Source organism: Protobothrops mucrosquamatus, unplaced genomic scaffold, assembly GCF_001527695.2.
Source record: "Protobothrops mucrosquamatus isolate PMUCROS unplaced genomic scaffold, P.Mucros_1.0 scaffold1075, whole genome shotgun sequence".
Classification (NCBI taxonomy): domain Eukaryota; kingdom Metazoa; phylum Chordata; class Lepidosauria; order Squamata; family Viperidae; genus Protobothrops; species Protobothrops mucrosquamatus.
This window is the reverse complement of record NW_015387303.1, coordinates 56,345-69,600: the sequence shown is the minus strand read 5'-3', so window position 1 is coordinate 69,600 and position 13,256 is coordinate 56,345. Positions and strand designations below refer to the sequence as shown.

Genomic DNA, 13,256 nt, shown 5'->3' with positions numbered 1-13,256 from the left:
CCTTCCCCTCCCCTCCCTCCCAATTCTTCCTCTCTCCCGCTCCCAATCCTCCCTCCCTCCCTTCCTTCCTCTCCCTCCCTACCAATCCTTCCTCCCTCCCTCCCTTCCCCTCCCTCCCTTCCTCTCTTCCTCTCGCTCCCTCCCTTCCTTCCTCCCTCCCTCCCTTCCTTCCTTCCTTCCTTTCCTTCCCATTATTAAATGCAGTAGATTACGCATTGCTGTCAAAGAGTAAAATATTCCAGATTTCTACACCTCTAATAAAAAGTGATGGGAAAACGAGCTTCCTACAGAAAGTTTAATCATAGTTTTTTTTTTTTTAAAAAAAGTGCTATCTGTTTAAAAAAAGCTTTCCAATATGCTTTTTTTCTCTTACACACATATATGTTTCCAATACTTGAACGAATTAGGCATTGCTATCGACTTTCTTCCATACGCACGTCAGCACCTGTATCAAATCAAAAGCAGAATACTTTTGTACTTAAAATAAGAATAACTTGGTATTCAGCTCTACAACCAAGACTTGCACAGCTTAGCAAATTAGGACCTTACATTTGCTCAAACTGCCAAGTTCCCCAATTTCCCCCAATATAGTTATTTTTTCTATTCCACTTCATTATTGTTTTGCATTATACATTTTAATGAGTTTGCAGAGAGGCCAGGGAGCTGTGGTTCTTGGACAGCCTCAAAATGTAATAAAGTAAAGAAAAATTCTGAGATGACAAACAGCAGGGACTGTGGAAGCCTAGGCTCCATGCAAGAGGCACGAAAAACGGGCCTCAGCTATCACTTTAGAGCAACTTTGCCCCAAATTAAGACTACCGTAATCTTGGGAAAAACTCTAGAAAATATTTGTGGCATGCATTGATGCAGATGTATATATAACTGGCTGGCTCAGTTATTAATCAGCATTTACAGTTAGCGCTCTATTCACTAAACAGGCCAGAACTTGGCCTTAGTCCTAACAGCTGTGGTTTTACTCAGGGACATGCTTAGTACGTCTCTGCCTGCCCTCACATTAATCTGAGTCGAAGTTCCTGCAACAGGTTCCTTTGGCATCAAGCCCAACCTCCTTGGACATTGGCCATGATTCCACGCCAACAAATAAATACCCTTATAGTTTTCCAGTGTAGGGCACCTTGGTCCAAATTTGCTTCATCTGTTTTGGAGACCTGGATTGTTCTAATGAGAATCATCCAGTTTTCTTTGGCTGAGAAACAGTTTTCTCGTAAATGAAAGGCTCTGAGCAGAATGGCTGGAGCCTATCTGCTGAGTTTGTTTTAACGGGAATAAGTCTGCTTCAGTTTTCAGAATTTGGCAGTTCCGTGATAGTATTGCAGATCTGGAAAGCATATAGAGATTCAGGAGGGGAGGCGTCCCATAGTACATGGTTAGTTCAGATAGAACTATATGGTTTAGTGTAGGGATGAGCAACATTTTGAGTCCATGGGATACTTTTGGAGGGCTCCTTGGTGCTCTCTGAGCTTGGTTCTTTTCTTGCAGATGTTACATTACCCAACTAGGTAACATCATCAGTGCTAAGGAGTGGGCTTTGTCCTCAATTTAGATTAACTAGGGATGACATGATAGCAGTGTTCCAATATCTCATGGGTTGCCACAAAAAGGAGGGAGTCAAGCTCTTCTCCAAAGCACCTGAAGGCAGGACAAGAAGCAACGGATGGAAACTAACCAAAGAAAGAAGCAACCTAGAACTAAGGAGAAATTTCCTGACAGAACAATTAATCAGTGGAACAACTTGCCTCTAGAAGTTGTGGATGCTTCAACACTGAACATTTTAAAGAAGAGATTGGACAACCACTTGTCTGAAATGGTATAGGGTTTCCTGCCTGAGCAGGGGTTTGGACTAGAAGACCTCCAAGGTCCCTTCCAACTCTCTATTCTGTTTTATTCTGTAAACTACTGGCAGTAGATGATAGTGAATAGGCTGATTTATATTCTAGTGGCTTGCCCTGTCAGTGTTGGTCTTGGTCTTGGAGATTCTTTAGCTGGGCTGTTTACTATTAGCTTGTTTGGCAGTTAACAATAGTCCAAATAGTAAACACTCCATCCAAGCAATCCCCAAGAACACTCCCAACAACACTGATAGGACAAGCCACTAGAACAGGGGTGGGGAACCTTGGCTCTTTTATGACTTGTGGACTTCAACTCCCAGAATTCCTGAGCCAGCCATGCTGGCTCAGGAATTCTGGGAGTTAAAGTCCATAAGTCATAAAAGAGCCAAGGTTCCCCACCCCTGCACTAAAATATACAGTAAATGGAGAGGAAACCCCACTCCCTACTGACAACGTTAACCTAGTTTGAGTAATGAAATGTCTGCAAGAAACCAACAAAGCTCAGAGACTCCTCACTTTAATCCTGTGCTACGAATATTCTCCTTTACTGATATACTTTTCTTAAGGTTTGAAGGCCATCATGAACATTCAAGCTATGAGAAAAGTTTGCATCACACAGAGGGGCAAAACAATAACTCTCCATTTCTTTCTCAGTTTTTTTTTTTTTTTTTTGCAGGGTAGGATCTTTGCTGTTTTTGTTTTAAAATGATAAATATATTCAGGGCTTTTTTCTGTGTAGTTTTTGCATTTCCTATCCCACCACGGCAGGAAACCTTTACAGCCACAGAGATGCAGTTACAGGGAGGGCCCCCAAAATGCCACCTTGCTTCAAGTTGCCCAACCTTTTATCTTGTACTTTTGCAAAATCGTGTCCTACACCAATGCAAGTTATCTAGCATCCTGGTTGGTGATCCCGGCGCTGGGTGGTGGGACCCATTGATCTCCCCTACCATTTCCAGACTTTGCATTCTAAGGTTCCTCGTTGTGTCTTTTGTGCAAAGATCTTCGTCAAAAGGGACTTTTGAAGAGAACATGGGTGACTTTGTGTTCTGCATTTTCAACTGCCCCATAAAACGCACAGAGTGTTTTCTGCCTATCTTCTATTGATTAGATGTGGAAGAAGATAAAGCCTTGACTGTTGTAGATTAACGAATAATATGGTTTGGTTCTTCTTTCTATTTATCCCACCAACCAACATATGAAAGGTGTAATGGATATTCCCATTTTATAGAAGGAACTTTGGCTATAAATAATGGCTGTCTTAAGACCAGGCTGATGAGTTTCAACCACAGCTCCGTGAGAGAGACTTTTGCCCCAAGTTCCATTTTGCAATGTAGAAAATGGAAATTACATGCCTTTGTATTTAATTTAGGAAGAACCATTCCTAAACGCATTTGTTCATCTAAAGAAGAAGAAAAAAACAATACATTCCAATCATATGTTGTGTATCTAAAATCTAGGCCCTCTGATCAGGAAGAATGTCTACTGATTAAAGAACATACATGTCCTTACGTGTAAGCTATTTCCAGTATGCTAATATGCATCTTAATTTTCTTCTAATAACAATATAGCCTGCCTCTATTTTATAATATTTTTGCAAGGAGAAAAAAAATCGCACACCGACTGTGTGTGTGTGTGTGTGTGTGTTTTTTCCCTTTTCCCTTTCTGCTTGTTTTTATTATGATTCTGCAGTCCAAAATGGGAGTTTATGATTCCAGGAAAGACAGTAGCTTGCTCTTATGGATTCTTTAAAAAATGTTTTCCTTTGAAATTCCGGACTTAATGTTGTGTCTGCTTTCCTGCTGACCCTCTTCAGAGGTGGCCGTATGTTTTTTCACCCCCCCTTCCCCCCCAAAAGAGGAGATTTTTTTAAAAAAGAAAAAAGAAAAGAAAAAAAAGGGTCTGTTATAACAAAGATTCCTTGTCTCTGAGCTGCAGCAGGCAGGAAACCCGTACTCACAAGGGGATGACAACCAGCTAGTGTTGTCCTAGCACCAGGCTCCAGTCCTCCGAATTGAACCTGACAGCATGTCTGGGCCACTTTCTAAGTCACCATTATATTTCCTTTCCCCCTAGCAAAATAAGAGGGCTTTCCCCCCCACCCCCACTCCCCCACCTCTGCCTTATTGCACATGTGCAGAGTTATGAGCTGCCTCGCTTGTACGTTTGCTCCATCCAAAAGGTCTCAAGAGCAAGCGGTGCAGTTTCCATACAGCCATAGCAAATGTGTTTCCAGATGGCTGGTTTCTTCTCCCCCCCATAGCAGTTGGATGCTCTGCTTTTTCTACGGGTTGCTTGCGTTACAGCCATGCCTGCCTACAGCTCCAAGGGTCTTGTGCAGGAGTCTGTCGATATCATACATTTGCAGCAGTGGCGGGATTCAGATATGTGAACCACTGGTTCTCTGTGTGGATGCCGCTTCCGGAAGTCCATTCTGGGCCTGGGCAACAAAAAATTAGCTACCGGTTCTGCCAAAGTGGTGCGAACCGGCTGAATCACACCACTGATTTGCAGGCCTAAAACGTGATGGCCAACAATAGTTAGTGGGCAATCTTTGGGGAACTAAGATAAAATAGATAACTTTTATTGTCACTTTTCTGGGTGCGCACTGGCACCCATTAAAATGAAATTCTGATGCCCGCTCTCAAAAGAAAATATATACTGAATGTATATGTATATGTATATGTATATGTATATACACACACCCATGCATATACATTCACAATAACATATACTGTATACACACATATATATATTAATTTAATTTAATTAACACTTAATTTCATTGTGAGTGACACAATGACAATAAAGATATTCTATAAAATCACAGTCCATTTTTAATACATAGCGGAAAGAAGAGTCTTGAGAGTTAACAAGGTTGGTACAAAACTATTACAGAATCTAGTTATTCTGCTCCAGATACCACAAAGCCTCCTCCCAGAAGGTAACAGCTAAAAAAGCAATTATCACAGGAGCTGCCACAAAGATTCCAATTTCTGCTGAAGCCTTAATAAGACCACACTTGGAATACTGCATCCAGTTTTGGTCACCACAATATCAAAAAGATGTCGAGACTCTGGAAAGAGTGCAGAGAAGAGCAACAAAGATGATTAAGGGGCTGGAGGCTAAAACATACGAAGAACAGTTGCAGGAATTGGGTATGTCTAGTATAGTGAATAGAAGGACCAGGGGTGACATGACAGCAGTGTTCCAATATTTGAGAGGGAGTCAACCTATTTTTCAGAAGGCAAGACAAGAAACGATGCAGGGAAACTAAACAAAGAGAGAAGCAACCTAGAACTAAGGAGAAATTTCCCAACCATGAGAACAATTAACCAGTAGAGCTCCTTGCCTGCAGAAGTTGTGAGTGCACCATCACTGGGGGCTTTTAAGAAGAGACTGGACAGCCCCTTGTCTAGAATGGTATAGGGCAGTGGTTCTCAACCTTTTTAATGCTGCGACCCCAACCGATCGTAAGTCGAGGACTAAACCGGTCGTAAGTCGAGGACTAAACCGGTCGTAAGTCGAGGACTAAACCAGTCGTAAGTCGAGGACTACCCAACCGGTCGTAAGTTGAGGACTTTCCCTGCCCGGGAGCGCCGCACATGCGTGGTTCCGCCCCCTGCGCCGGCCAAGGCGTAGCTGGCAAGCGGCAGAGACGGAGCAGGCCGACCACCAGCTGGCCCAGCCCAAGGGAGGTAAGGCACCCGCCGGAAAAGGGGGAAAAAATGGCGGACAAAAAAAATGGCGGACAGCCTTGCTTGGCGACCCCCATGAAATGGTCGATCGACCCCAAATGGGGTCCCGACCCACAGGTTGAGAACCACTGGTATAGGGTTTCCTGCCTGAGCAGGAGGTTGGACTAGAAGACCTCCAAGGTCCCTTCCAACTCTGTTATTCTGTTCAGATGGAATAATATTAACTGCCATTCAAGAGCAAATATTTTTTCCTTGTGACTCGTAGTAGAAATCTCATAGCTTAAAGCAACATTTTGCAAGGCGGGTTGAAATTAAGGTGTCTTAAGGTATTCCTGCAAATAAAGCAACTTAAATGAATGCCAAGTCTCTGGATGGTTTCCTTGGCTCAAATTTTCTCATTGTGTTTCAAGAGCAGTTGTGCAAGAGTGAGGATGGGAGGTTTTCGGTAGTACTGCTGTACACATTGCATTCATTTGCAGTGGAGGGGGAGATAGCAAGGAAGCAAATTCTTGGCTCATCTGAGCAGCTATTGTTGATGTTTTTGGAAAGATGCTCCAGCAAAGCGCATTTTCCAGATGTCCTTTTTTAAAAAAAATCCTAATCCGAAGCACAACTCCATACAGCAGGCCACCATCATCAATCTGAACTGTATTTTAGGCAGAGTATTGTACCCTTTCCGTTCACGGAATCCTCTTTAATTTCATTTGGATATACATTTTAGGTGTCATTTCTTGCTCACTCGGGGAGCGATGTGAATAATTATGTTGCATTCCATAGTTTCCATAGGAGAAATGATCGAAATCACACCTGTTGTGAATTCCAGTGGATTCTCTCACGGATGTGGCAACAGTTTAGATGGTTTTCAAAGGAGCTTCAAGCTGTCAATGGCTACTAAGCTTCATGGCTTATTGTTATTTCTGGAATTATAGGCAGCAGATCTTAAATGTCACACTCGAGGGAGCAAGCAATAACCTGTCTATCCATGCTTGTCAATATCCTAAGTGCATATGGTTGGCCACTGTGTCTCACTAAGGCTGGATTAGATGTGTCCTTGCAAAACTTCTGTCTGTCTGTCTATCTGTCATTGTCTGTCTGTCTGTCTGTCTGTCTGTCTGTCTGTCTGTCTGTCTGTCTATCTATCTATCTATCTATCATCTATCTATCTATCTCCATCCATCCATCCATCCATTCCAGTGTTTCTCAACTGTGGCAATTTTAAGATGCCTGGATTTCAACTCTAAAAATTCCTCAGCTAATCACATTGGCTTGGAAATTCTGGAGATCTATCATCTATTCTTACATTATTGCTAATATCAGCCAGTGCCTTGGCTTCTTTTCTTCAACTTTATACTTCAAATATTACATAACTTCTCAGATTTTACAAATGTACCATTTACATATTTACAATAATGCCACCAATTCTCAACTCATTGTAGTAGAGATTTTATAACTTTTCTTCAAATTCCAAGGAAAGGAAACTTTTAACAAATAAAAATAATAAAAAAACTCAGTATGTGCATTGAGAAAATGAACTCCTGTTCTCCTTTTTTTTATCTGGGCATTTCATCCAAGATTTTACTCTGTATTTTGTTTAACTTTTAATAGCAGAAAAACAACATGTTGTTTTTTTCCAGGGCCAAATGGAATTCACAAATACACATGCGATTTCCTGAAGATTTTCTGTCATTTTCCCAAAGGGAAGACAATAGAATCGTTTGGCTTCAATCCATTTGTGAGATTGAAATGACTTTCTTCCAAACCTCCAAATATTTCTGGAGGAGGCTTAATCTTAAACAGCACATGCAATGCTATCTTTAAGCTGTCTGCTTATGGAAAACATTGACTTTTTTAAAAAAAGTTTCCTACTGAGCAAACTGTTAGTTGACCTTATCTTCTGTAATATAAAAAAATAAATTCCAGAATAACTATTGATTTCAGAGGAAGACACTTCAGATCTGCTGTCTAGAGCAGCGTTTCTCAACCGTGACAACTTTAAGATACATGGACTTCAATTTCCAGAATTCTGGGAATTGAAGTCCACATATTCTTAAGGTTGCTAAGGTTGAGAAATGCTGATCTGGGGATAAAAATGATTATTTTAATGGACAAAGTGTGTGTGTGTGTGTGTGTGTGTGTGTGTGTGAGAGAGAGAGAGAGAGAGAGAGAGAGAGAGAGAGAGAGAGAGAGAGAGAGAGAGAGAGAGAGAGAGAGAGAGAGAGAGAGAGAGAGAGAGAGAGAGAGCGTTTGTGTTTGGATTCAATTGTGTATTCAATTGTTAGTTTGGAGGTACTCAAAAACCATTGGGTCTGCATGTAGGTAATCACATCAGGAGGAGAATCTTCATGGATCAAACCACATGTCAATCTAGCACATTCTCAAAAAACACCAATTATGCACTCCTAGGAAGGGCCTTTAGAAAAGCAATCAAAAGGTGATTCTTTCCCTAATCCTTTAAGTCAGGTTGAAAGGACTCCCAATCAAATGACTTGCAGTATAGCTGAATCTGGTTGATATCTCTTTTAGTTGATTTTTAAGCTCTGTTGTACTTTTTAGGTTGCGTTTGTTATGCATGGTCTTTCTTGCATGTTGCCAAAAGTCATATTGTTTGAATTGGGTAGCTGTGTATAATATAAATAAATAAGAAAGAAAACCCTCCAGGCAAGCCATAAGGACAATGGCTGCCTTGTACTTCTGTTGCTAGTATCGACTGCTGGGACACGTTATTTTTTTTTTTTGAAAGATCTGTCATCTTACCATCATACTTGGCATTGTCTCCATGATTTTGAAAAGTTGTAATAATATTCTCCATCAGCCTATTCACTATCATCTACTGCCAGTAGTTAACAGAATAAAACAGAATAACAGAGTTGGAAGGGACCTTGGAGGTCATCTATCCAACTCCCTGCTCAGGCAGGAAACCCTGTAACATTTCAGACAAATGGTTGTCCAGTCTCTTCTTAAAAACCTCCAGTGTTGGAGCACCCACAATTGCTGGAGGCAAGTTGTTCCACTGATTAATTGTTCTAACTGTCAGGAAATTCCTCTTTAGTTCTAAGTTGGATCTCTCCTTGATCAGTTTCCACCCACTGCTTCTTGTCTTCTAGTTTATCTTCTAGTTTGTGTCACATTTGTACTAGATTCCCAAATCCATCGTGAATATTTAAGTTACCTCATTCTGTATGACAGTTTTCCACAATTTGATGCCTCCAACACCAAATCCCAGAATTCTAGGCAACAACGGCGTATGAAATAGATTGCTATAGATTTTCTAACAAAAATATGGCATTTGGCCTGTAGGTTGTTCTCAGTTATTGTTAAGCATCAAATGTCATGATTTGCAATTAACCATTATTCTCTTTTGTTGCTTTTGGTTATGATTAGATAACTCCTATGATGCTGTTCGAAGATCAGGATGGGGTAATAATCTGAATTCCAGCCACAATAAAAGTGAGTCACTGTGGTACACTTTTTGCCTTGATAGGTTAATAGATGGTTTTCAGGAGAAGTTATGTTCTGAAATTTAAAACGTTATGAAGTTGGTATCAATGATTGTGTTCTCATTCTATTGCCCCACACTAATTTAATCTTCTACACCAGGGTTTCTCAACTACAACAATTTTATGGACTTCAATTCCCAGAATTCCTCAGCCAGCATGGAATGCTGGAAGTTGAAGTTCACACATCTTAAAGCTGCCAAGGAAGAGAAACACTGGTCTACACAGGTCTTGATGGAAAAATCAAATGGCAATAGAGATCTTTCCGTTGACACTTCATTTTTTTCTGGATGTTTTGTGACTTGTCTCAAGAATGGAAAAGTTCACTAGAGATTTATAAAGAGAATCCTGCCATCTCAGCTTGCCATAGTTGTTGCAGTATTTCTGTCACTTTTTCTCAACATCAGGGGTTGGGCTCATCTAAGTGACCTTGAGAATTATAGACTTTGCTAACAATATGGCATGATGCCTTGAGGGTTTACCTTCCACTCTCCAACATAGAGCTGTGGTGGTACAGTGGTTAGAATGCAGTATTGCAGGCTGACTCTGCCCACTGCCAGGAATTTGATCCTGATTGGCTCAAGGTTGACTCAGCCTTCCATCCTTCCAAGGTTGGTAAAATGAGGACCCAGATTGTTGGGGGCAAGATGCTGACTCTGTAAACCACTCAGAGAGTGTTGTAAAGCACTATGAAGCGGTATATAAATCTAAATGCTACTGCTACTGCTATCGCTATTCACATATACACATTCACATAGACAAACAAACAGAGACACACACACACACACAGAGAGACAGACAGACAGACAGACAGACAGACAGACACTTTTTGCTGCTGCAATTTGGACATTGGAAAGATTCCAGTTTCATATTCTATGCCAATTGAAGGATAATGTGTGTATGTGTGTATGTGTTGGAAAATAGAGGTTGTGAGGAACCAGTAAGAGTTCAAGTGAACTTCACATCTTTTTAGAATGAAGGAATACATATTGTTGAATTTAAAGGACATACCTATTGTTTTGGTCTCTACTGTACCCTGCTCCTTCTTTTTCCTAACCTAATCTTTCTTCTTTGCTTTGCTAGGTCCTCCTCTAGGTGGGACACAAAATGTAAGCAAAAACGGAGAACAACAGAGACCCCAGCCAGGTAAGAGTGCTGGAATGTACACAATTTTACTGATTTTAGGGGGGGGGAGAGCACATTGCTTTGTGGCCATTATCTGAATAGAGCAGTTACCAATTCTTTCTAGTAGAATTTCACTTTAGTTCAGTTCAAGGACTACCTATAGCTTTAGTTGCAAAAACTATAACCAAACATTTCTTGAGATTGGTCATTCTCAGAAAGGGAATTCATGCTCCTTCATAGATCTATACGGGTTATCTCATTTGCTAAGTTTGAGAATATTTAAAAGTATAAACTAACCACTCTACTGTTATAAGCCCCATCCTTTAGATCTCAAGGTCTGGGTAGCAGATTCCCACGTTCCTAGTACAGAAAAGTTGAGATACATTCTCTACCGTCTCCATTCTGCTTGAGGAATAATAGCACAAACTCTGATATAGAAAATGGGAGTAACCCTATATTCAAGCTAGAAATACATTTATGGCTAGTCTGTCTCTGTGCTGTACGTTCACCAACATCTAACCTCTGTCCTTTTCTCAATTTAGATCCATATCAGATCTTAGGGCCCACCAGTAGCCGTTTAGCCAATCCAGGTAAGTCCACCTGAATCAAACCTAGCCCACCCCATGAGATAATTCATCTATCTCACTCTCGGTATAAGGCAGGAGTGTCAAACTGCCAGCCCGCGGGCCGGACGCATCACGTGGAAGCTGCGCCCACCCCATTGCCGGCAATGGCAAAACCGGCCCGATATGTTGCGCGACATCACATGACGTCGCGAGTTTGACATGCCTGGTATAAGGTCACTAAATGTGTAATAATTCTTGCAATAATGAAATGCATTATCATTTATTTAAAAAAGGCGGTTATAAGCTATAGCAACATCATAAGTGAAACAGAAACTGAAAAGCAAAGATCGTTAAAATTCTTTTTTAACATTTACTTCTTTTCACTGAGCTCTGGAGCCACCACTGAGAAGGCTATGTCTCTAACACTCACCAGTCAGACATAACTTTTTGACTGATCTGTGAACAGCAAGAAGAGAAGGATATAGTTGATTCTCTCTCTCTCTCTCTCTCTCTCTCCTCTCATAGGGAGTGGACAGATTCAACTGTGGCAATTCCTCCTTGAACTGCTGTCAGACAGTTCCAACGCTAGCTGTATCACGTGGGAAGGCACCAATGGGGAATTCAAGATGACCGACCCTGATGAAGTGGCCAGGCGCTGGGGAGAACGCAAAAGCAAACCCAACATGAATTACGACAAGTTGAGTCGAGCCCTCCGATATTACTACGACAAGAACATTATGACCAAAGTGCACGGCAAGCGATACGCTTACAAATTTGACTTTCACGGCATCGCTCAAGCACTTCAGCCTCACCCTACTGAATCATCAATGTATAAATATCCGTCGGATCTCTCTTACATGCCTTCGTACCACACACACCAGCAGAAAATGAACTTCGTCCCTCCCCATCCATCCTCTATGCCGGTCACTTCCTCTAGTTTCTTTGGCGCGGCGTCACCATACTGGACTTCTCCTGCTGGAAGTATTTATCCAAATCCCAACGTACCACGCCACGCTAATTCTCACATGCCTTCCCATCTAGGCAGCTACTACTAAATGCTTTCTGTCTTCGGTGAACTTTCTCGTTTTGATTGGTTGTTTTCTTCCATTCCTGAAAATCTCTGGACTTTTTTTTTTTTTTGATACTGTTGGGGAGAAAGCTTAAAAAAAACCACCTGGATATTAATATTGTTATTTTTTATTGTAATTTTTATCAGAACAAACCTTTTATTTTTCTAATTCTGCTTCTTCTGTCTCAGAAGGGCAAATGAGTTCTCCAGTGGGCCAGTATACTGCCTTTCATTTTGGTTCAAAGGCTTTTCTCATTTATAGGACCAGCTTTACATTACATTTGTGCAGTGGTTATCACTCAAGACTGTAGACAAAGTATTGTCAAGTCAAAAGCTTTTTGGAAAAAAAAAGAAAGATCAGAACCTCTGAATCTTAGAACAAGAATGTTTGTTCCAAACTAATGGGAAATCGTGGTGGGGTGTGTTTTTTTTCCAGTTTTGAGAAGTGTTGAAGAAAATTCACAAATTTTGAGGACCTGGTTTGCAGATATCAACTGGAATTTTCGCTTTAAGGCCAATGAAGGCTTGGGTTGTTTGTTTTTTTCACTCAACTGGAAAAAAAGAGAATGAAATATAAATAAATATGTATATTTTAAAGCAACTAAGGGCATTGAAAGGACTGTGCATTAAGTTACATGGTTTTGTTAATAACTCTGGAAGCATAAGGCACCAGGAAAAAAAAAAGAAAACAGGAAGTTACAATGCATTGAGGACAGATATTCTTAAGAATGCAAAATGGAACTAATATAAAATGACAGCAACTCCACCAGCTTCAACAAAGTTTGGGGAATTGCAAATAAACATTACCGATTCACGAACGCTGTGCGTTTGTCAGTCCACTACCGAAGAGGTCAACAAAGTCAGAGGGCAACTTACTGTATAAATTATGCAAAGTTATGTTTTTAACCTGATATCTCACAGTATTAATGAAAACTAAAACGAGTTGACCTCGGTCACAAAAGCTGTTTTGTGGTTGTTGTTTCTTTTACTATCGAATCCATTTTTTAAAAAAAAAAAAATTCTTTGTACATCTTTTTAATCTGTACATTTGGGTTGCAGCTTTGTTTTGTTATTATTATTTTTTTGTTTTGCTAAAAAAAATAAACTTTAAAAAAAAAGAAAACACATGCAATGTGTATGTTGGAAAACTAAGGACACCATTTGGAAACGAACTAATGGTTATATTCAGAAATTTGGAATAAAGATCTACTACAAACCTATATTGGTTCTATACTGATTAACTGACACAGGTACCCCCCCCAAAGAAATCTGGTTATGATCCTTGAGAAGAGGGCTCAAATTTGTATTTTGAACCCTATCCAAGTTCTGTTTTCAAACTTCTCTGGAAGAAAATAAATGCTTAATTGAACCACTTAAGTCTACAGTACAGTCATGTTAGTCCAGGTAATCAAAATATCATCTTGGTTCCCTTTTCAATTAATTTAATTGATATT

At 40.4% G+C, this 13,256-nt stretch overlaps 1 protein-coding gene across 1 annotated transcript in view; it reads left to right on the top strand.

Moving 5' to 3' along the window:
* The window catches only part of FLI1 (Fli-1 proto-oncogene, ETS transcription factor), a 34,031-nt gene extending 22,203 nt beyond the window's left edge, over nt 1-11,828 (top strand). The window contains exons 5-8 of the mRNA XM_015820134.1: nt 8,930-8,995; nt 10,126-10,188; nt 10,710-10,757; nt 11,259-11,828. Coding sequence (XP_015675620.1) covers nt 8,930-8,995; nt 10,126-10,188; nt 10,710-10,757; nt 11,259-11,788 — 707 coding nt within the window. The 3' untranslated portion in view covers nt 11,789-11,828. The remainder of the gene's footprint in view (nt 1-8,929; nt 8,996-10,125; nt 10,189-10,709; nt 10,758-11,258) is intronic.
* The last annotated feature ends 1,428 nt before the right edge of the window (nt 11,829-13,256 follow it).